This window comes from Canis lupus, chromosome 8 (genome assembly GCF_011100685.1).
Source record: "Canis lupus familiaris isolate Mischka breed German Shepherd chromosome 8, alternate assembly UU_Cfam_GSD_1.0, whole genome shotgun sequence".
NCBI lineage: Eukaryota > Metazoa > Chordata > Mammalia > Carnivora > Canidae > Canis > Canis lupus.
In genome coordinates, this window is record NC_049229.1 from 9180469 (window position 1) to 9206320 (window position 25852).

At 35.6% G+C, this 25852-nt stretch overlaps 1 protein-coding gene across 3 annotated transcripts in view; it reads right to left on the minus strand.

Annotated features, from left to right (window-relative positions):
* PRKD1 (protein kinase D1) overlaps positions 1 to 25852 on the minus strand; it is a 322398-nt gene that overhangs the window by 40163 nt on the left and 256383 nt on the right. For all 3 annotated transcript variants that reach the window (XM_038544379.1, XM_038544380.1, XM_038544381.1), the window contains 9 exons: positions 16489 to 16699; positions 16238 to 16315; positions 13864 to 14068; positions 12259 to 12382; positions 10042 to 10119; positions 8489 to 8768; positions 7322 to 7374; positions 4944 to 5016; positions 2540 to 2646 (listed from right to left, as the gene is read on the minus strand). In XM_038544379.1, coding sequence (XP_038400307.1) covers positions 2540 to 2646; positions 4944 to 5016; positions 7322 to 7374; positions 8489 to 8768; positions 10042 to 10119; positions 12259 to 12382; positions 13864 to 14068; positions 16238 to 16315; positions 16489 to 16699 — 1209 coding nt within the window. The remainder of the gene's footprint in view (positions 1 to 2539; positions 2647 to 4943; positions 5017 to 7321; positions 7375 to 8488; positions 8769 to 10041; positions 10120 to 12258; positions 12383 to 13863; positions 14069 to 16237; positions 16316 to 16488; positions 16700 to 25852) is intronic.

Genomic DNA, 25852 nt, shown 5'->3' on the forward strand with positions numbered 1-25852 from the left:
GGAACAGTTTCTGGTGTTTGGGATACATCAATAAGCAAAAGAATATCTACCCTCCTGTGTATATTCTAGTGAAGGGGTTGGGGTTGGGGGTAGGGAGAGAAACATACAACAAATACAATAAATGAAATTCTATAACAGAGTAGAAGGTGGTAAGTCCTATGGAAGAAAAAAACAACACAGATTAGAGTAAGAGAGGTACAGAGGCAGGGATGGGAGGGGGTTTGAGTGAATGTAGTTTTAAATGAGGTAAGAATGATACTTAGACACTGGATGACATCTGAGCAAAGACTCAAAGGAGGTGAGCTTGAACTTCACTGCCTCTGCATATTGAATTATAATCTTTCCGAAGAGGCTGATGAATCAGACAATGGTGAAAAGGTTTAAAAGTTTTTTTTCATCTGCTTCAGCTGGGAGATAGGATGAGACCCTTATTTTTGATGAACAAAGTTGAAACAATTGGCAACTTTATAATAACGTATGAACTCCTGAATTCTGTACATGCACACAATTAAGCCAAGACTTAGTAAGACTCAGGGTACATGTTATTTGATGAAAATTCAACACATAAATAAGTTGCAAACATCTGACTGAAGGTATAGCTGAGTCATTCAAATTAAGACCCATGACAACAGGCAGCTCTCTCCGTCCATAAGTTCTGTCCCTGTGCTTTAATAAAACCACCTGGGAAAAAAAAAAAGATCCACAACAAGAAGGGTCTGTGTATCTTGTCCCCACTGTATTCACTGGACCTAGGATAGTGCTTAGCTCATGATATGTACTCAATTAATAGGAGTTTGATGAATAAAGTGAAGAATGGATAGGGACAGTGGGGATGAGTGATAAGTGAAGAGAATTTTTGAGATTCCAGGCCATAATATGAGAACTGTTCAAGCTCTCCACATGCCCAAGAGGCAGAACTTGACTTTCAATTTAAACAAACATTTTTTTTGGAAAATCATAGTGAAAATTTTGCCAGATGTCTGTTTATTGCATTTGAGTTGTTGACTGCATCTATTCTTTTAGAAGAGGAGGTGGGAGTATATGCTCAAGGGTATTTTATTTTTCTACCTCACTATGGAGTTAGCAGCTGATACCTACAGACAGGCTCAGGAAAGCCAATTACAGGGCCTAGGCACGGAATATTAGACCTACAACCTCTATCCAATCATTCTCTGCCACCACAATAAAATGTAGAGTGACAGAGCCACGTTAGCCAGGAAGCTTCTCTCATGTCTGGTAAGGAAGGATAAATGTCTCCGTACATATGCCAGTCTGGAGGTTGGCATGTTGCAAACGATCTGCCTTCAGGACACCTCTTGGGAGTGGAGACTGGGAGAGCAGGGGCCAGGTTTGGCATGATGTCATTTATAAAGATTTCAGACGTCATTTACAGCTCAATGCTGCCAAGTTAAGAATTTTCTAAAAAAAAAATCTTTTTTGGTAACTGATTAGCAAGCACTAAGCTATGAATCTATGAAATTGGCATCATCAGAGGCGTGGTTATCATCTTCCCCAGGAAAACAGAGAATACTGTGGTAGTTCTCTGTGTTACATAGTTGTCCAAAAGCACAAAAACACCATCTTCAGAAATTCTGAGTCCCAGAAAAGTCTATGTTATTTTTCTATGTATAGCAGGCATTATTTTTGGTTGTCTGTGCACATGAGCTCCTTTAGGGCAGAAAACTGCAACTTTTTCAACTTTTTATTTTATGAAACTCAATAAATGGCAGTTAAATGAAACAATAAATGAAGAAATGCAATCTGTTTTGTTTTGGTAGCAATGTTCAAATGAAAATTATTCAATGAAGCTAGGAATTAGAAATTATGACCAGCTTGTACAAGTAGAGAATTAGAGTGGATATATAAAAAATGGAAATTTATCAATGGCCTAATTGTCTAGACTGAATAGCTACTAGACTGAATAGCTAGGCTGACCACATTTAGAAAACAGTTGCTCAATTTCCTTTTAGTCTATGGAAAAAGTTTTAATGGTTACAAAAATTATATGTACCACATAATACCTTTGACTAACATATCTGGCTTGAAAAAGGGATTACTGTTAATGAAAGGAGTTAAGTAACATGCTCAGTACTAAAGGACAAAAAGGACATTAATAATACCAAGATGATCTGATTCTCAGGCATATACTACTCATGTACTTGATATGATGACAGTTCCATACTCAATTCATATAATTATCACAGCATAAAGGAGGAATGCTTATGAAGATAAGGTCATTTATAATGTAAAACAAAATGGTCTCAGCATGTCCACTCTGAGCAAAGGCTGAAACATTACCCATTTAGTGAGCATTAATAATATATTAAAACCCAGAATTAAGTACATGAAAAAAGAACAACTGCTGCCCAGACTCAGGAGAGATACTACCCAGGCAGTAGTCTGATGCTCGAGTTGCCTTTCCAGTTATTTTAAAGTGGTCCCAAAAATCTATGCTGCAGATACCGGAATAACTTTTTTCTCTGTTTTGCAGAAGTTGAGGGAGTATTTTAGAGACTCCAAATGAAAAACAAAGAAGTACCTGTAGAATTGCAACCTCGTTACGAAGCTGGCTTTCTTGTTTAGTTGGAAATCTGAGTTTGTCAATGATCTTAATAGCTACATCTCTTCCTGTTTTACGATGTTTTCCTTTAAAATAAAAGAGGGGAGAATATTAGTATGGTGTTATTAAATACCATCAATATTAAAGAACACCAGAATTTACGAGGACGATTTGGGGAATTATAAAAATATTTCACTGAATAAATTAACATTTCTAATGAGCACTGACTTCTATCCATAAAGATTTCATTTCTTAGCTCCACTATTCTAAATCAATTATGTACTATAAAATTAACCACAAATTAGAACACGAAAGTGGGAATTAAAAGCTATATATATAGCAACAACCTGATATTTTCTCATAAAAATACACATTTTAGAAACAGGATATTGGACTACTTAATATAGATAATCTTATACCACCAGCAAAATGCTCTCCTTAAGAAAGTATAGAGTCCTGATAAACCCATGCAGGTTATAATGGAAAGAATAAAAAGTCTTGGCTCTCACTTACTAGCTCTGTTGTGACCCTGTGCAAATCATTAAGGCTGCTGAGTTTTAGGTTTCTCATGTTCAAAGGTAAGGTTGTTGTGAGCATTAGGCGAAATAAGACGTGTAAGGTGCACACAGTGTCCAGATAATTATACACACTCTGGAAACCTTCATTATCATCACTTCATTGTCACCACTGTCATCACATGATAGGTCTTTTACATACATTACATCTCATTTAAGCCTCACAACAAACTTTTTAGGGAGTCTCTAGGGTACCCCTGAGCTCTTAACTTCTACACTATAGTAGGTATAGAATACAGGAGTGTTAAATAAATATGAAAATTAAAACATAAAAATTGACCTAATTACTCAAGTTTTTTTCCACATACAAACTCACTTGAAATTCTGTATCGACATTTGTTGTAAATCTAGTGTTCTTTCCCCTACACTCCACTCTCATTCTTCCTCTGACTCCTCTGACTTCCTTCTGACTCCTCCTTCCTTCACTACCAGATTGTCCTGTTGTCATTCCCTACTTCCTTGACATCATTTACTCTTTGACCCACTGCAATCTCTGTTCAAACTGATTTTACTCTCTTCTTTGTCTCTTCTCATTTGTTACTGTTTACAGTACTTGACCTCTCTTCGGATAGCTGTTCTCATCTATTTCATCCCCAATGTGTTCAGTCTTAACTTTTCAGTTTCCTTATGGAGGCCTCCGCCTGAGCCTGGTCTTTCAGTGCTGGGTAGTACAAATTATCTGGCACCTTCTGTTCTCTCCAACCTCATTTCTCACCCCTATACTCTGTGCAGTTATGTATATTTACTATGTTCTATATCACATGGCTTTTTGTTTTGCAAGCAACTATTATACTGTAGAGCAATACTCTGTGTAGCACTGTTATACTGTTAACGCATCAACAAAAAACACAGTGTCTGCTGATTCATTGGTGGGTTTTTCCATCAAAAATTATCATTTGAGCATTTTATAAGAATCAAACTTACTTCTTATTTTTTAATTTTTTCTAAGTAAACTCCACGCCCAATGTGGGTCTTGGACTCACAACCCCAAGGTCAAGAGTAGCATGCTCTACTGACTGGGCCAGCCAGGTGCTGCCAAAATCATTTTTTAGGACAGAATATAACTTAATCAGTTTTTCACTAATAAAGCACATATTATACTATCATAAATAATACTGACTGAGGCATTGTGATAATTTCAGAGCCATCCTGCCTCACAAAAAAAGATATTTTTTTAACTGATTATATCCAGGAACTACAAGCTGTGACGTCAGTTTATAGGACAGGTAAAAGATAAATATTAAATGTTTCTTAAATATTTGAACAATATAATTGAACTGGCCAGAATCAAAAACAGCAGAGGTTAAAATCATAAATCCATGAAATAGCTTGACAATAAGAAAAAAGATAAGAATTTAGTACTCCATTTCAAAAACGTAAAAAATGACAACCTTAATGAAATACACTGTCACGAATATTAGAATTAAAAGATTTGTCTAGTTATGTGAATGGATTTTGGTAGAGTTCTGATAAAATGTGCTAAAAGGAAATGGAACGAATTATTTTATTAATTATAACTTCCTTGCTTCTCAATATTTTATATAAATAAACCAATATTTAACCAGTATCATGTATAGACTTTGTTAATAATTAAGAAGTTTTTTAGGACTAGAAAAACTTCTTTTACGAGATGGAAAGACCCAGTTTTCCTGATAGTGACTATCTCAAGAGAAATTTCTGAAAAGGTAAAACACAGAGAGATATATATACATAGGCCTTGTCTTTCATACTGTCCTTGGAGATCTTACTGTTCTAAATACAAGCAGTTAAAATTCTATGTCAATAAAAATACTAGTGAACTAACCTACCTCCATAAACAATTCCAAATTGCCCAGAACCCAGTACTTCATCAGGAAAAATCTGATATACTGTGCTGATGTCCTGCAGGTGCAAGTCCAATGAAAAACAAACATGAAGTGGAACAAAACATTAATCCTGGCAAGTTTTATATAATTCTGTTATATATATCACAAATATTATTAGATATTTTAACGTAAACAGTGAGATTGTAAATGCTAGATGAAATGTGCAGCATCATTATAGAATTCAAAGCACACTCTTTGATTAATTTAATAGTGTAATGTTTTTTATAAACTATTTGGCTCTTAAGCATCAGAGGTTTAGTGATGTTCAGTCAAATATGCTTTAACAGAGAGAAGTAAGACTTAAAACTATACTATGCTACTTACTATAAATATTCAAAAAGAGATTTGCTTGTTGGGATGGTTATTTAGAAATTTCAGGTTAAATAATCATCAGTCCCAATCACATGTCTGTGTAAGTCATGATTCTAATCACTTCACTATGGCTAGGATGGTGAGGATGCTTCTTTATCAACCATCCACACCCAGGTGACTCTAACTTCAATGGGCTAACTCACTGTGAGTGAGCTGGAGATACCATAAAAGGATGACAATCTATTGTGAAGTTCTCATCTATGAGGCAGCTAAACTCTTCCATTTTTATTACTTCTGAAGGTCACAGGATCCAAATGTCTAGTCTTTTCTCTTTGAGATAAAAATTGCTAAATAAAGCATTATGTTTTAATCTGTCTTACAGTCTCTGATTTGATGATTACACTCATGAAAACACAAGCAATACTTTTCTTTTTATGTGTTCTTATTATATCATAGTGAACTTTCTGCCTATCCTCTACTCTTATACTCTGTGTCCTTTCAGAAAAAGAGCCCTGGGTAGCCCTGGTGGCTCAGCAGTTGGCGCCTCCTTTGGCCCAGGGCGTGATCCTGGAGACCCGGGCTCGAGTCCCATGTCGGGCTCCCTGCGTGGAGCCTGTTTCTCCCTCTGCCTGTGTCTCTGCCTCTCTCTCTCTCTCTCTCTCTCTCTCTCTGTGTCTCTCATGAATGGATAAATAAAATCTTAAAAAAAAAAAGAAAAAAAGAAAAGGAGCCCTTTTACATCAAATCCTACCCTCTTACATCTTACATCATATCCTATTCACTCTTATTATTTCCTTTGTGTCCCTCCCTATAAAACAACTACCAGTTGTCTCCATTCTGTTAACCCTTCAGAGTATTCGTGGGGGTGAGTTCAAGGTTGTCTGGAGACAATAAAACAAATTAATACTGTTCCAGTATTTTGAGTCCCAGCTGCTCCATCTTTTTCTTTGGCTCAAAGGTGCACCCCAAATTTTCAGTGGACAGTAATGGCTGAACAGGGTAGAACAACCTGACAGGTATCTAGAATTTTCCAAGAGGCATATAGATTAACTTTTATTTCCCAAAGTCTTCTCTGTCTGAGCATGAGCAACTGGAATGTGCAAGTGTTTAGAAATGTATTTCAAGATTGACAGCATAAGAATACAATTAACCTTTACTATGAAGTTTTCCTAATTTTCTTCAAAGCAGTTTTGGTTTTCAGTTTACTTTATGCTAATTTAGCAAAGGCTGCAAAGCTATAACTACTGATGAACAGTTTCATGGATTTTATTCCTTAGAAATCAAACTCACATTAGTGTAAGTAAACATTTTGCTTTTGGTCATAGTTAGAGTAGACAAAAGAGAGCAAAAGGTCTGAGTCACAGGATGGAGTAGGAAAAGCCTTACTACATTTTGGCTGTTTATCGCAACAAAGTACAATAAATTATTTCACAACATATCTATAATTTTCAAAAACTGAGTCAAAAAGATGGAGTTATGTGGCACAGCCGACTAGGGCATTAGAATATGGACTCATAAAACATTATGATTTCTGAGGTCTTCTTGATATGGACAAGTGACTCTAAAAACATTTACAACTCTTTGTCACAAGACAACACTCCTAGGTAGCAATCAAGGAATGAGAGTAAAGGCATATTTAAGCTACTTGTGCAACTAAAAGACTTTACTTTGTTTGGTGTTGTGTTATAATAGACCATCAAAATTCCAATACCAAGGTGTGCAAATATGGGAAAAATCAGTCACTACATTATAACTGTTCACCTGAGATGAATAATAGGTATTTAGCCCTCCACACTATAGAATATAGAAAATAACTTTAAAAAACACATAATGTAGTGTTTCCAAAATCTTATGGAAGAAAAATATCCAAACAGACTTACTTTATTTTCTAGAAAATACTGAAAAATTAAAATATTAGGTAAATAAACAGGTATTTTAGGATATTCTTATTTTCCAGTAAAAAAAAAAAATCACATTACCAAGTTTTATATTAGTAGGTGCATACTTACCACATTTTCTTGAACCTGGCAATTTGATACCGAAATACTCACAGAAATATCCCCTGAAATACATGTTAAAAAATACACAAAAGAAGTAAGAAAAGTAACAGCAAAATAGATACATGCTTACTAATCAAGCTGCAGGGCTGTTTTTACATTATAGCAATTAAATGTTTCCAGGAAAATGTTCATTAGAATATTTCTTTCTTTCACAATTACAGATTTACTCTGTACTTGGCTTTGAAAAACAGTATTTTGTCAGTTTAGAGTCTGAAGTCATGAAGCCTTGGGTGAAATGCTGGCTGCCGTTTCATAGCTCTGGTAAGGCTACGACAACCTAATCTCTCTATGGCCTGATTTCCTCCCCTGTAACACAGGTAAATCATTAACATCCATCTGTAAGGGTTGTTTTAGGTATTCAAATAGAGACCTCATTGTAAAATGCTTAGCACCAAAATAAAGATATATAATCTATTTATTATACCAATGTATACGATTATACATTGTATACAATTATACCAATGTAAACACTGGTTTACACATCAACTGAAAAGTTGTGATCGATCACCAGACAGCATACTGATATATGAAAAATAGGCTTTTCCCCCATAGGCTTTGTTATTAATAGCCATTATGAAATCTGAAAATCACACATTTTTACATAGATATTCCTCTAAAATATCTTTTTAAAATTCATCCTCAACACTTGATCATGGTTGCATTTTGGTAAAATCTGTCTCATTCTACTAATGAACACACATTTCCTCTCAGGAGACAATTATCAAGAATTTCCAAGTATTCTGCACACCAAGTATCCTGCACAGTGTACCATGTTAGGTGGTTTGGAAGGAACATGCTAACTCAGATTTGCAAATAACAACACTGGCATTCCAGATCAAACTCAAGCTAACTAGATTATTCCTTCTTTTATGACCAACAGCTCTAGGTTTCTATTGCCTAATAGATATGGTTTCCATGAATTTCTTCAAATTTCCACATAAGATAAAGAAAACAATAAAATAGGGTAATTTAATGAGATATCTTAGTTGGTGTAGCAGCTTCTATTTAAGATTATTTTTACTTATTTTATTTTACTTATTTTTACTCAAAAAATAAGTCATCCCCAAAGAGGCTCTCTTCAATTGTTCTACAGACACAAAACTGGAGCAGACTCACTGTGTGAGTTGGTTCCTGAACCTACAGTCGAGCCCTTGGGAATGACTGGCATGAGAGCATGCTGGATTGCCATCTCCCACATCCTGGCCACATCTGCACCAACGCCACTGGTGAGGACACTGCTATTTGGTGGTGGGCTGGAAGGATTGACCACGTTTTCTCCCACGTAATACACTACATTGGCTGTAGTGATCTCAAAACAATGAGGATTGGCCCCATTAGGAATTAAAGCTGAAGGTTTTGCTGGTTCCAGAGATAAAATTTCTGATAAAGGAATTTCCTGTGAAAGAAAGAATGTAATAACTGCAGTTTATCAAAAGTATGTAAACTTTCAAATAAAATTCATGCTAGGTACATGTGACAAATGACACCTCAAATAGCCATCATTAATATGAAATTGTTTTATGAAACAGAATATTATTAAGCAAAATGCAAAAATACCTTTATTAGGAGAAACTTTATCATTTCCTCTTGCCAGAAAAATTCAAGTGACTTTTTTACTATGTTCATGTGGCAAGAAAAAGTATGAATAGGAATAATTATTTTGAACCTGCATCAAGATCTAAGAATATAAATGATTAATTTTTATAACTGTCCAGTAGAATCACAAAGCTTTTGAAATGCACTTGGATATGCATGGCTGTTTCTAAGTTTTAACTATCCTTTTAGACACTGAAAATGAATCATATAATTTGATTCAATAGATGTTAATATAATAATATAGCCAAATGAGCAGTTTTAGTGAGGTAGACCACAGAGATTGGTTTTAAAAGCACTGCTTTTAAGACAATTTTGATAGTTGAAAAAAATTAATCACCATATTGTCTACCTAGAGGTATGGAGTGACTAAGAAATAATAACTTTTAAAATAAATTTTCAATTTAAAATTTAATGAGGTTTCCTTTTTCTATTAAAGCTGTGTTAAGTATACATGGTAAGTCACATCAACTATGGCTGAGGCTGCATTAATTTTGAAGGAGCAAGTATATACTGTTTTCACTATGAACTTCTTTTGGAACCATATTTTACTAGGTGATACATTACATGACATCTGTATTATTTCATGTAGAGAGACAAAATGGAAACTGCTGCCAAATTTTTCTCTAGAGGAAAGTGTTCCTTATGAATACTGGCAATGCATGGAGGCATCATACAATGTTTCTTAACCCACTGGGGAATGTGCTGCAAGACTATAGATGGAATAAAAAAAAGCTGGATGTAGTGGATTTCAAGAATTTTCTTGTAGCTCATCTGATGGACCGTGAATTTCTAGTTGACACACATATCTAATATACGCAATTAAACTTCCTCTTCCTCATTGCCGTTTCATGAGGCCAGAAGCACTCCTCAGGGAAATTTGAAATCTACAAATGACTAACTTGGGGTCACAACCTGATTCCCCCCAAATTTGTAAACTACAGAAAAAATATCTTTTGAAGCAAGCCCAACACAGTCATGTCTGTTAGACATAGTTTGTATTCCTGATACCCTATATTCCCCTGAGAAGACAAGAGGGGGCAGGAGACTCCAATCAAAGCAAGAGCCACCCTTACCTTGTAGTACCTGCTTCCTGTGTCATTTTGAAAGAGGGTAATACATTTGCTATCCAATCTCCAATAGTGCCGTTTCCGCTGAAATAGAGGTTAGATTTAGGACCTTTTAAAAATTTAAAAACTATCAAGATGAAAAAAATGATAAGAATGATAAAACCAAAACATGTTCTCAATGGAAACACAAGATCTGGTGGTGGGAAGTTCATGGGCTCTGGACCAGGAAGACTCATGCTTAATTTTAGACTCTAGAAGATGACTATCAATTTTGTGATAAGTTTCTACAACTACGTCAGAGAGTTAGGAGTAATAAAGGAGATAATATGTTTGTACCCATTGCAGTGCCTGACAGTGCATGCATAGTAAATATTTCTATTTTTTATTTCTATTTTTAGATTTTTTATTTTATTTTAGAGAGAGAGTGCAAGCACACAGTGGGGAGAGGCAGAGAGAAACTGAAGCAGATTCCCTGCTGATCACAGAGCCCAAGGAGCTTGATCTCATGATCATAAGATCACCACCTAAGCCAAAACCCAGAGTGGGACACTTAACCTACTGCACCAGTCAAGCACACCTAATTATTTCTATTTTAAAATGTATTTGCCTGCTTGCAGAGCTAGAGGTGGATTTGTAGTTGTAATAAAAGAAAAAGGATTAGATATGAGATAATAATGAGATATTAAGAGATGTAAAACTTATGTATACTCATTATTTCAGAACATAAGGAATTCCATGCTTATCTAGTCAAGTCTTCTGGCAACCATTAGAGATGGAAGAATTCTGAATATTACAGAAGAACTAGAGAATATTTTGTTGGGTTTGAGTCAAGTCTGACTCCATGACTCCAACTCAAAGTCAGGAGAATGCATGAATTTCTACCTTCTCATAAGTTCACTACAGATCTAAACTTCCATGATTTGGTGATAAGATCCTTGTTCAGCCTGCATATATGATCCACGATTTTAGGGTGTGTGTGTGTGTGTGTGTTTGTGTGTGTGCGTGTGCGTGTGTACTCTTTTTACACCAAAAAGCCCAGGATGCCTGGGTGGGCTCAGGGTTAAGAGTCTGCCTTCCGCTCAGGGCCTGATTCCAGGGTCCTGGGATTGAGAACCGTATAGGGCTCCCTGCATAATAAATGAATGAGTGAATGAATGAATGAATGAATAATAAATAAATAAATAAATAAATAAATAAATAAATAAATAAATAAATAAATATCTTTTAGACCAAAAGCCCTACTAGTATTCTTGGTCTCATCCACAACTATTTATTTATTTATTTATTTATTTATTTATTTATTTATTTATTCATTCATTCATTCATTCATTCATTCATTCACAACTAATCTTACACCAGTGAAATATACTTAAACCACTTAATATGTTTTAAGTGCTGTATGTATGCCATGTCTAGGAATAACTAGAAGATGATATTCAAGTGGTTCCTATAGTAAGTCATGTAAATCTCTCTCTAGTAGAGAAGACTGCTATTATAGATAAAATAATTAGGTTATGGGTATCTATATATCTAAAGAAATGTTGGGGATCCTACAAATAGGAGGTGGTGAGGAAAGCACTGAGAAAGATGTTTGTTGCCAATGTCAATTAGTTCAACAAAAATGAAGATCACTTTTTTCTCTCTTACACACATGTACAATCCCTTTCATCACCTATCAGAAAAATCTGTAGTAGTGAACACCCCAGACTACATTTAAAAAATTAAAACATGTCGTCCTTTATCTAATAAAATACAGGATCACTGCTTTCCCAAATAGGTCAGTTTTTAAGTGAAGATTTAATTAAGGATTTTAAAAGTATATAACAGTTATCATTATTTCTTCTCTCCCTAAAATGCAGTGTTGTTATTTTTTTTTAAATTCCGAATCACAAAGGAGCATTCTGAAAGCACAGACTGTCATTTTTATGACTGCTACAAAATAACAGGAAGACATTCAAGTTGTTTGGAGATCATCTCAAGTAACAGAGTTAAATGACTTTGTTTCCCTGACATTGCTGTCTACACTTTTTTCTAACTCAGTTGCTTGCTCAACTACATCCGACACCCACAGACTGTTAACATGGTTCCACCTAATCCTATGCCATGCCTGAGCAGAGGTTTGCTCCTGGTAACTCACACGTCCCCCAATCTTGACAAGGCATTAAGCAATTCTTCTAATGAAAGCTAGCAAGCTGAGAGAAAGTTGCTGACTGTGGGTCTTACCAGTGTGTCCTTGCTGGTGTAGTGGACCATCCATCCTTCTTTCAACACTGTGCTGCTTTTCCTTTTTGTGTGTTTGACAGACTGCACTACTCTCATGAGCGGGATATTGTTGCTTGTTGATGGACTTGAAAAGTCAAAATATTTTGGGAGAGAAATGTTTTTAGATACAGATCTTTTCCTGCACAAAACCTTATTTCAGCTATTTCAGAGTGAAAGTCAAAAAACATTCACATCCCATTTTTGGTGAAATGTATTGTCAGAATACTATGGTTCACAATCTGGATTACTCTGAGTGATAGGCACTTTACATGTACACTTTAAGAATCCCGAGGCAGGATAATAATCACCTTAGTTTTTAGGTTGAACTGCATGGTGCTCAGTTTTCGGGTAAACATCAGATAGATTACTGTCTTAGTGTACTGAGGCCACAGTATTCAGAATCACACATAAAAGCTTATTTGCTTACTTATCACATACTACAGGCAAAATATTATTCATGTGCATAATATCATACAACATGAATCTAAGTCTGAATAATTTCATAAAAAGTAGAATCTGTTATTTAAATTCTCTTTTAAATAACTATTGTTCATAGAATTATGTTGATTCTTCATCTTTCTTTGCCTTTCCTTTCTGTCTTTATCTGTTCCTGTCTTCTTCCCTAACCCTTATGTATATATGCAAGCACCTCCCCCAACAGGCCCCCCACCTTGATACTACAGAAATGTATACCTTCAAAAGATAGTTCCGTCACAAGACTAATATTTTCCAGTATATTTCTTATGCCATTAAATGGAAAAAATCCAATTATTTTATTACTCTACTCTCATGAACAATTTCAGTTTGCCAGTAAATATGGCATTTGTAAAATGGATACAGAAGTTTGAACACAGAGAATGGGAAACTTTTTCTGCAAAGGACCAGGTATAAACATTCTTAAGCTCTGCAGAATACTTAACTCTGCCACTGTAGTGCAAAAGTAGCAACAGACAATATGAATGGTCATGCCTATATTTCCTTTATTTTTTATTTCTTTTTTATTTTTTTGCATGCCTATATTTCAATAAAACTTTATTACAAAGCAGGCAGCAGCTTAATTGGCCATAGTGTGCCAATCCCTGATATAAACAATGGGGATCATCTAGTAATCAAGAAAAATAGATGATTAAACTCCAAATACAAAATTTCACATTACTTCTGAAATAAAGAACAGTAAGATGTAGACATATGTAATATTTGTATTAGGCCCAGCCATAAGATAGATGGTGTCCACTGAGGTTGGGCTCTGATTTTTGCAAGTCTACACAATGATCTCTGAATAAAAACTAATTTAGTAGTAAACCTGTGGTTTGCAAATAGGAGTATCTCTCACATGCCAAAGAAAAAGGATCACAGAAAGAGGCAATGCCAGGAAAGGATGCAAAACTACACCTCTCCAAGGTGCTCCAGACCTCCTTACTCCACTGGCTCTCCTCTATGGTTCCTCTGCAGTTCATAATCAAATCAAGGACACACTTTAAATTTCTTTTTCAAAAGATTAAAATAGCAAAGAATCTTAAAAAGTAAATCCCCCTGCTGGAGTGAAGCTGGGAGTGCGGCCCTCACCTGATGGTTCTATTGGAGTCCTCAGGGTCGGGATCTGGGTCCTGCATTTCCCCACTGTCATTCTGGCACTCTGCCATCACCACCTCAGCATCTTGAACCATTGCCTCTTCCATGTCATCCATGAGCCCACTGTTCCTTTCACTGTCGTTGTCATCACTCCCTTCTTCCATGACCACATCCGATTCTGCCCCAGGGCTAAGCAAATCTAAAAAATTGTTTTGCATCCATGAAGATAAGCCTGGAATCCTAGAGTCAGGGCTTAAGAGAGTCAGGCAATCCTACAACATATCAATTGGAAGCTCTAAAAAAATATTTATTTCAATAATTTATCTTCTCTTTCTTAAGTTTTAATTCACAAGTATCTGAAATTATCAGAGGATGAAAATATTTTACAAGCAGATGTTTCTTTTTCATGCCCCTAAGCCTAAAACTATAAAAAGACATAACAGCCATGGCAGGAAGCCAAGGGTGGGATACAGGCAAAGTTCTAGGAAGCAAAGTGATACCAGAAATGAGTGAGAAGGAAACTGGTCTATTTCAGAAGCACAGCCCTGGTGGGAAAAAAGGGATACATAGGAGGATGAGGGAAATTTTCACATCCAAGAAGACTCAGGGTCATTAATTCTTGCTATTCTAGCAACTTTTTAAATCATGGATTCCAAAAAATAAAAAATTTAAAAAAATCATGGATTCCAATATATTACATTGGTCACATAAGCAGCAGCTTTTAAATACTTAAGACATTTGATATTTGAAGTAATACTGAATCCTGTCATCATGCATTTGATGGTAATGCAATAAATTATAATTACAGTTGACCTTTGAACAACATGGATTTGAACTGTGTAGGTCCACTTACATACACACAGATTTTTTTTTGATCAATACAGTACTGTAAATGTATATATTCTTCCTTATGATTTTAATAACATTTTCTTTGCTCTAGCTTACTTGATTGTAAGAATATATAATACGTGTAAATATAAAATATGTGCTAATCAACTAAGTTATTAATAGGATTCTGGTCAACAGGCAGCTATTAGTCAATTTTGGAGAAGCCAAAAGCTCTAGTCAGATTTTCAACTGCACGGGGGGTGGTGGGTTGGTGTCCCCAAACCTTGAGTTGTTCAAGCATCAACTGTACTTACTAATACAGAGTACTTATTTTAAAACCGGATAATAGATCAGGGACCTCAGCCTGCCAACCTTGGGAAATTCACATTTTACCAGATTTTTTAACTGTACGGGAAAATGCAATTTCAAAGTAATCAACGATATCAAAAACTGCACTGTTTCCCCTTCATTCCAGTTATCAAGAACGTACTGACGTTTCCTGGGCCTGAACAAAGTCAATTCCACATGCCAGAGAAAGTGGGAACACTGCCAAGCTTTCCATTTTGGCAGCTAATTCATGAATCTTCAAGGCAGAAACTAGCTTAGGAATGCTTTCCTGGAGAGATTTCCCTTTTTCTTCTAGGTATATATTTCTTCTAGAGAAGAAAGTTCTAGAGCAAAGATAAGCATTTATTCTTCAGAGTTTTAGCAACAAACTACTCAATTTGTTTCTCTGGTCTTCTTTCTGTCCATGGCTTTTTTCTTCAGAGGAATCACAAAACTGCCATTAGACTGAAGGTATAAAGCAGTCCACTGTCTAGAGAAAAAGTTAGCGTGGGGTACTAAGTCAAATATTTTGCTAAGACTCCATTAAGAATGCTACTTGGGAAGAAAGGACATGGTATTTTTCTTAGGAGTTAATTTTTCAAAGTTAATGTTTACAGTTAATTTTTATAATTTTTACAGCTAGAGTTTTACCAAAAGAATATTCCCAAATATAAAAAACAATATATATTTTTAATTGGCTGAATAAAGTTCTTTTTATTATTATTAAAGATTCAAGTTAAGAAGCACACATATAATGGATGAAGGAAGTGGGTGATTATTTCCTGATGGGTCAGTCTCTGATTCTTCCCTCCCTTGACAGGGAAGAAAAATGAATCTTTGTCTAATGTTTGGAATGAGAAGGATGGAGAAAAAGAGACTGACAGCTATAACTTGCAGGCATTCCAATATTTTGTAAATTTCTGAACAAACTAGGGAAGGAGTTATTAAGAAAAGTTATGAAGGAAATTCTGGACATTTAAGTCTTCAGTACTAGCTGTGCACTACATAAAAATCAAGCAAAGCTTTTTGGTTTTTATCAAAACTCAATGACGAGTGCTTTTTCTACAGTAAAACAGAACAAACCGAGCCCGTAATTTACTTTGGGCTCGGTCATAAGAATCTCAACAGAAAAAAAAAAAATTCTGTTAAGTCATTATGGACACACTCTTGAACAGGGAAGAAACATGGATGTGATTACTGAACTTCAACTTACCTCCATTAATGGTCACTTCGCCAAGGCAGTTGTTTGGTACTTTTGATGCACAACGTTTGTGACAGTTGAATCTGCAGTCTGATCACAATGATTGTAAAAGGAAAAAAAAACAAAAAAACAAAAAAACAAGAATTCAACAGAAAGAGAAGCTGTGAACTAAGAAAAAGAACAGTAATTTCAAATAGACAAGGATTACTTTCCAGATCAAAGTCTGGTTGGTGACAAGTGTCCAGTGGCAAGATCTTCCTTACCTTTGCACTGCAGGCCCTGCCTGAAGAGCCCCTTGAGAAGCTTCTTGCAGTACTGGCATACCGTGGGCCTGGTGTACGAGTGGATGACAAATGTGTGTGGCACTTTCACTTTAGACATCAAAATCTTGTCGAGCTGAATTGGTCGTCCAATGTATGACTGAGAATTTGACCTCTTCTCTCGACCAATAAAGGATTCTGATGGTGACTTTTGCTATATGTTTTAAGTACAATAAAGATAATAAGATGTAAGTGATGACTTGATTTATATATACATATATAAATTTCTTAATTGTTTTGTTTTACTGTTTAGTGGTTTGATCCACAAGGAAATGAACTAAAACTATGTTTCTCTTATTTGATGCGATCTATATCTTCTTTACTTCTCATTTGACTTACTTTATTTTTATAGTCTGAAAAGAAGAGGATTAGAGATCAGAATATTTGAACCTGATTTCTAGGACTTTCAAATATTGGATTTTAAAAAGTAACAGTATTAGTTGCAATACAGAAGTATAAAGTTGAAAGCGAACACAAAATGGTCCTTCATCCCACTGCACATGTTATTTCATTGACACTTTCTGAAGTATTACGTGCATGTGGTGAAAAAAAGGCAAGCAGGTCTGCATAGTACATCACCTGAAAAGTTCTTAGAGTTCCTCTGAAGTTCCTCAAAGAAAAAATAAATATGGCTTGATATTATTCCCCAACCATATAAAAGTGAAGGGTTCAAATTATACTATCATTTTTATAATTAAAAAACAAAGCAACTAGTGGATTGTACAAAACACACAAATATGGGGGTTTGGTTATAATTCCATCTCTGCGTACTCATGTCTCTCATTTTAAAATTATTTAATCAGCCCAGTACACAGATTTATTTTTATTTTTTTCAGATTTCTTTTTTAATTAAGTGAATTAAAATTAACTGGTTTCTGTGTCTTTGGACAATTTCATGTAGCTGTTGATACCATGGAAATGTACTTAGTAATGATCAGAATAAGTGTATTTTGTAATTATCAGAATAAAAGAGGCACTGAGTTACTTTTTAACACTTTTTATACTTATATATCTCATTTATTAAACTCCTAGCCTTGGTAATCATTGTGCAAGGCACCTCACAAGATAGGCCTTATTATCTAAGGTCAAGGTATCTAAGCCCATACAATTTAAATATATTCTTTTGGGTCAAATGTTAGATTTGTGTGCCTCCAGACCCTTTATTATATTACCTTAGTTAGTTTCTGATTTGGAATGGCTACTGACAAGATGAGAAAAAAAATCATATTTATGTACAATTTCCACCCATTTCAATGCCTCTCAGCACCAAAAGGTAGCACCATTTGTTACCAAACAGGGAAATTTTAATTTGCAGACTTACTAGCTGCAATAAAAAGAAATTTGAGATGAAGTTTCACATAGGGATATTATGTCTACAGTTAAATTTATAATTGCAATCCTATAAAAGAAAACTATAAAGGATAATTACTCTGGAAAGGTTCAATTCTTACAGAGAAGTCTAGGGAGCTTATAAAGATAGGCCAAAGGTTTGCCAAACCAGAATTATGAATATGAATATAATGAATAAATATCTTCAATGGAATTGAAAAATAATTAAATCCACAGGGTTATGTCTCAGTTTTATGTGTCCTTCTTGAGTAACTGTAGCTAATGGGCTAGTTTTAAGCACAGACAAAAATGAAAATTGGTATTTTTCCATAGTTGGAAAGTTTCAATACTCAGAATAAAAGCTGACCTGATGTCACACTTTAAAATGTTCTCAGATTTGGAAAATCCTATGAAAAGTTGACCAAATCACTCTTCAGCTATTTTCCTTAATTTAGGATACCTAACTCTAGGCTATGCTAACAGAACTAGTTTCACAAAGGACTATTTACTATACCATGGAGCAAAGTCACTTAGAAGAGCAAGAGGTAATCTGATAAATTGAATGTTTTCTTCTTATCCAACATGGTAACATTCACATAAACACTGCCTTAAACTACAAGTCATTTCCTTTATTACCTTCAAGGCAGGATTACATATGGAATTTTGAAATGTTATGTGAGTTTACAGAAGAGAAGTTAGCTGTCACAGGGGCCCAGAGACTGCATTATACACATACTCAGGCAATGGTGAGATTCACATAGACACATGTGTGCTTGGCACAGAATAACAACTCACAAATTCTATAATTTATAGTGTCAGAAATTAAGACTTTAATAGCACTTAAGATTTAACAGCAATTTAAGGTTTTAGTAGCATTAAAAAGGATACCCTTTTGGCATTCATGACATTTTAAAATTAAAATCAGCTAGCATCATGACCAGAAATACATATTGTTACCTTTTCTTATAGTTCTAAATACATTAGTTATTTTCAGTGTAGCCTATGTTTCTAAATGAAAAAAATAAAGCTTTAAAATCTTGAGATGGGTTGTATGCATGGTGACTTACGTGGGAACTGGTTTACTGCTAGAAGGAGCTTATGTTGTGTAATTTTACTGGATAACAAACACTTTGGGAAAGGAAGAATGAGAAAGACTTTAAAAGTTTTGATTGCAGAGTTACATCTATGTTTCCGGAGTGTACACACACACATGCTTGTGCTCTTCCCTACCATGCAAATCTCAGGGACTAAGACAAAAAAGGAATACTGGGTCACTATTTGATAACTTTGTAAGTGCTTATGAGATACTTCTCCATTCTTCAATCAAAATGCAAAAAAAAAAAAAAAAGGCCTTCACTGATACATAAGATTGTAAAACAGACAAAAGCCTACGAAATAAGACCATTGCCTTGTAATGCACATTTATCATTGTTTATGTAAATTATAAATAACCAACATTTCTATAATCCTGCCAATCATCCCTTCAAAACTACTTCAAATGATGTGAACACAAACTAAACATTCCTAAGGATTTTCAGAATCAGTGACACATTTTTTATTAATAATTAATATGCAGCTACCATTTTAAGCCAAAAAATTAATTTCAATTATGTAAAGTTTTATTTGAAGGTATGTATACTAGAAAGCCATAATTATAGTATTTTGTTTGTTGTATCAAGTTACAGAGTAGGCAAAATTCAGAAATTGGTGATGTTAAAACAAAAAAACCTAGATGCTTAACAAAATTTCACTGATCTAAATCCAACTGGCTTGGTCTTTAAAATAACTTCAACATTGGGCAGCCCAGGTGGCTCAGCGGTTTAGCGCTGCCTTCAGCCCAGGGAGTGATCCTGGAGACCGAGGATCAAGTCCCACATCAGGCTCCCTATACGGAGCCTGCTTCTCCCTCTGCGTCTCTCTCTCTCTCTCTCTCTCTCTCTCTCTCTCTCTCCCTGTGTCTCATGGATAAATAAATAAAATCTTAAAAAAAAAAAAAACTTCAACATGAACTTAGACTTCGTGGTGAGTCAAAGGAGTAATGTTGACTTAACCAAATTTTTGTGCATGTTGATACATTATCATATAAAACAAATAGTACTGTTTTATTTCTTCCTTAATTTCATATTTTTTACTTATTTGTATAATTATAATGTGTACAGTCCTTTAAGATCTTTCTTTCTTTAAGCAGGCTCCATGCCCAGATGGATCCCAACATAGGGCTTGAACTCTTGACCCTGAGATTAAGAGTCAGATGCTTAATGGGCAGCCCCAGTGGCTCAGGGGTTTAGCGCTGCCTTCAGCCCAGGGAGTGATCCTAGAGACCGGAGATGAAGTCCCACGTCAGGCTCCCTATATGGAGCCAGCTTCTCCCTCTGCCTCTCTCTCTCTGTCTCTCATTAATAAATAAATAAATAATCCTTTTTAAAAAAAGAGTCAGATGCTTAATCGGCTGAGCCACTCACATTGCCCCATAAGATCTTTTTTTTTAAAGATCTTTCTTTAAAATTAACTCTTATAAAGAGAAAATTCCTCTTTACCCATCAACCACTAATGAAGGTTCTACGAGATTAAGTAAATGGTGTTTAAATTAATCTCCACTGTTACTTGCTGTTCCAGTTTGGCACCATGTATTTGGTGAACCTGAGCAACCTGCAGAATGTTTTTTATAGGAATAGGGAGGAAAGTATGAAATGCTCTGGAGAGGGAACAGCTACATTTTGTTTCATTCTGCCTCATTATTATGTTCAGAGCAAAAACTGGCTCAAAATTCACAGAACAGATCTCAAATTCCCTTCTCTATAATTATGGTAAGCACATGCAGGAGGACTTACTTCTAAAAATTCACATTTCTACATTGGCCAGCGGTATTATGAATTGTTCTTTTCCTGAGTTGAGGAGTTTAGATAAAGTTACAGGTGTGCAACTTTTGTGAGAACTGACCTAACTGTGAAGTAAGGTATTGGGGTGCATGTGTATAAATGATTTGATTTGGCAAAGTTTAGCTGATGCAAAGTACACAGATCTCTTCTCTGTTCTCGGTGTAAGATGTATCACATCATGGAGAGAAGGGAATATAACAGAATAATTATGAAAGCTGAATTTTTAAAGCCAGGATTAGAGATTAAAGATTACAGAGATTAATTTTTAAGTCTGTACTGTTGTGAAGTGTCTGTAGCATTCTTATGCTAACAGTATTCATTTGAAATTACAAAGTTAAAACTATATGCACTGAACACCTAATTACATAGACAATATACCCTGCCTCTCTAGAGACTGAAATTTGTTTTTTAACCTGGTATGCTAAATTAATTACTCAGCAACTTTGGAACCTTCCCAGGAAATGATTGCTTAGATTACATTACGGAAACTCCAACTGCCAGCACCGTCTTTAACATTTAACAGGACTCTGAAACCCTTTCCCAACAAGGTATATTCCACACAATGGCTCAAAATGAATTCTTTGCATTAATAAAGCTAGAAAACAGTGGGGGAGGAGTTGCCTTTCCTTGTCGTTTGCTTATTGCCATTGATGTAAAAATCAAACATAAGATTTTGGAAGATAAAAGTCACTTTACAAAATGCCTGGCTCAAATGAAAACTTCAGCAGTATTAAATTGTTTATATTTATTAACTAAAATTCACTTCACAGCCTCATATTGGGAATGGATTTGGGGTAATATAAACTCCCCTTGAGTTAAAGAGAAACAGAAAAATAGAGAACACTTTAGCATATATGTTGACATCCTTTTTGGACTCGTCTCAATCATTAGAAAATAAGCTTCTAAGAGAAGGACACTGTCTTAATCATATTTGTTCTCTGTTAATGGAAGAAGTGCCTGGTACATGATAAACAATAAACATTGCTTGAACTGAGGAGCATTAATGTTTTCAAGAAGTAATTGCATGGAAATGATGGATGCAACATTTCAATAGAGATATTCAAAATACAACTATCATATAAGCCTCTTTTTAAATGTAATATGATATAGGTTGTGACTTTGACATATTTGGTTTGCAGGATTTCAATTTTAAGACAGTACAATTGGCTAAGGAACATTTTTCACTGCAATTGCTCTCTGTATTTGTCTGTTCCTCACCTCTGCTTGGCATATCCAACACGAATACAAAATCTGTCAAAACTCTTCTGCTCTAGACAGAGAGGGACAGTAAGTTAAATTCTTGTACGTTGTTAAAATTGGTGGGTAGCCCTTCAGTATCAGGGGTACCATAGAGAATGGTGGAGGCTATGGTAAATTGGAGGACAGGTTCAGAATAAAAGGAATGACCACCGCTCATAGACGGCTGATAGCTGCCATGTGAGTATGTGAGCCCAGTGTTGCCAGGACTCTGAGTTTTTCAAAAGCAGAAAATCTAGTTGTTTTAGGAAACAGCTCTATTTCTAAATGTTGGGAATTCTGAAAAAATATTTGAAACACTGTGCCAGTCAACTTACTTAGGGAATAAATCTGGCCCATGGGGATCTTTAGACCTGTGAACTAGATAGTAATATAAAACACTTTGACCTTTATACGTGCCACGCTCCTTTCATAGCACTTTACGTGCATTCATTCATTTAAACACCACACCCACTAGTGTTATGGCCCCATTTTACAAATAAGAAAACTGAACCTAATTTGCCCCAGGTCCCCCATGATGTCAGTAGCAGAACTCTGAATTCAGGGGTAGTCTCGCCCCAGGTGATAATAGTGATTCCTCACTCCTTAACCCCTTCCAGCTCTTACATCCCCTGGTCTTATGCAAATATGAAAGTAGAAAGTATTTTCTTCCCTTCAAAGTCATAACGGAAGAATTCATGGGGGGGAAGTGAGAATAACAACATGTTCTACACGCTGAAATGCAATGTGAAAATACTGTGAGTCCCTTAACCCTGACATACAGAAGAGACTTTCAACCAGCATGTCTGTGTTCAGAGGATAGCATCTGAGTCATGTATGTTTTCTAGAACAAAACAGCAAACTGAACAAACAGCTTCTATTGTATATGCATCACTCAGTTGTCTGCCTACTTTGCTATTCAGGCTGTTATACTTAAAAGATACTAATGCAACTGTGTAAAAACATCCAATCAAGCATTAATCCTTTATTTCAGAAGTTTAAGATCTAGTATTTTGGACTATCATTCAAAGAACTGTGCAGAATAGTGCCTTATGCTAGTTCTCTTTTACTGCCATCATGATTGATCTATTTAATTTAATAAGAGTTTCCTGGGGCAAATCTTACCTGAATGCCCCATTCAGATGCTGCAGGACATAGACCAGTAAATACATCTCTGTGCCAAATAACTTTAAATCTAATAGAATTCTGGATACAACATGAGTTATTATCAACAATCACAACATGTGCTCTTCCCTTCTTTCTGGTATGTGGTTCTTTCTCTTTTATTCTTCAGATTTCAGTTCATATGTCATCTTCTCTGAGAGGCCTCCAGACCACCCAACTTATTGCTCACTCCCTGTTCACACTCTGTTACTCTCTGGTACACCAGCCTGTCTCCTCCAGAGCCATTACTACAGCCTGCAACTGTCATATTTACCTATCTGCATATTGGATTTTTATGGTTTCCTTTCAATAGGATTCTCGAGGAGAGAATCTTAATGGTTTTGTTCATCACTGTATTGCCAACTTCTGAAATACTGTCTCACACAGAATAAGTACCCACATATATGAAAGTTCGAAGAAAAAATAAAACACCCCCATGGGGGAGGCAAAGGTGTCATTCAGAAAAGACACTTCCTCAAGAATAAGCAGTTGGGGTGGCTCAGTGGTTGAGCCTCTGGTTGAGTATCTGCCTTCGGCTCAGGACGTGATCCCGGGATCATGTCTCTCTGGGGCTCCCTGCAAGGATCCTGCTTCTCCCTCTGCCTCTCTCTGTGGCTCTCATGAATAAATAAATATTTTTTTTAAAAAAAGAAGCATTTCGTATGCACCCTGAAGTGAGTCTTGCCATGAATGACTATGTCGAGATTACCTAGAGATTTTTTATATACTCTGATACCTGTTTATCTCTCTTGCAAATGATTACCTAGCCCTATCCCTAGTCTCTGATAGTAAAACACTGAATGCTCAGTCTGAGGCTACTTTCTGAAGCAAAAAGAAACAATCAACTTCTCTCAGTAGCACTTAGATGAACATACTACCTCTCACACAAGGAGTAAGGGATTTTCCAGTACAGATGATGAAACATACAGTTGTTGGATGAAAGATACGTCTAAAGACCCCTAGGAAATGGAATTCACTTGGAACACTTATGTTTCCAAGCCCTGCACTTCACTGAGTAGAGGGGAGGGTAGAGTGTTTCCCTGACTTTCCATTGTTCAGTGCTATTCTGTTACAATTCTGATTCTACACCCCTTGAACTGCCTCCAAGCAGATCACATAAACTAGTTTGGTTCCTCACTCAGTTGGATACTCTAAGTATGTATAGCATAAATAAAAGCTAATCAACACCTTTTCATAAAAAGTGAAAAGAGTTGCTATAGGGCAGGGAAAAAAAAGTGTGCCCTTGCTTAGTGGTGATCGATGCTGTATTTTACAGCAGAGAAAGCATTTCTTAATGTTTGCTGCAATTTGTGAAAACTTTCACAGTAATTACATATGTATATGTAATCTCTTATTAAAAATACAAGGTGGTCTGGATTTTTCTGAGTGCTAAAGTGATCTTGAGAGTTACAGTAACTTTTTTATTGCATCACTCTTTGGGGGGTAAACAGAAATGAAGGGTAAAGGAACTTTATTATTTGCTTAAGTGATCCACCCTTGGCAGGGAAAGTACCAGAGCTGTTCAAGAATTGTTGCAAATTACAGGCACTGTTCTTTCAAAATGTCAGTTACCAGCATCCTACAAATGGGATCTTGGAGGAAAGGGGAGACATAATATTAAGATTACCTCTCTTTTTACTTAAAGGCAATGTGACCTCAATGCCTTGTGCTCTAAATGTACATAATAAAAAGGAGCATTTCCACTGAGGAAGAAAATAATTTTGTATGTCAACAGCTTCTGCTTTGGGGCTTCAAATGTCAGAACAGGTCTACACATAGAAAGTGAGCTAGAAGGGAAACTAGATTATGTGGAAAAATCAAGAATAGTGATGTTAGGAAAATACATTCTCATAGTATCTGACCCTGCCTAAGTTGACAGAGGGCTGGTTTGGGTTTATGAACACAGGAAAGCTAAATGAAATGATCTGGAAAGAGGCTGTCCCATTGATGACTGCCTTAGAAACACCAAGGAAAAGCATGCCAAAAACATAGTCCAAGGCTACAAAGGCTAGCCTTTCTCCTCAAAAATAAGTATGACTTAGGGACTCAAGAACAACTTTATAGTATCTTATAGAATCAACCTATAACACTAAATGGTGAACACGTAGCGCTGTGTGTATAATGTGTGTGTGTGTGTGTGTGTGTGTGTGTGTGTGTGGACTTGTGCTTCAGAAATGTGGTAGAACCAAAGACTGGATTTTGATGTGATTCAGTTAAAAAGAGAGAAGAATAAGATGAGACTTTTTCCTCATCAATTTTTAGTTTAAGAAAGGAAAGCACTACCTTTACAAAATTATACCACTCAGTGGTATTTTCAATGTACAGCTACAGAAAAATAGGTATCACCAAAAACTGGACTGTTAGGAGAAAGAGGTATATATATATATTTGTTCATAACTTCTGGGCATTGTTTCATCTTACATTTCACTATATTTATTATCAAAGTGGCAATACTTTTACTCCTCTTGAGAAGGCAGATATCAGATGAATCAGAAATATCAGAAATATGAGAAAACCATATCTAATGAAGCAAGTAAAATCATGTATGTAAATATTTCTGAAAGCACAGATAAATACTTTAGAAGCTGAATTATTTCTCAAGTTTCTGGAAGACTAATTTATAATACCAATTCCAATCTTCCACTTTCCGTCCACTTCATTATTATTTCTTCTAGACAAAACTTTATTTCCTTTTTTCT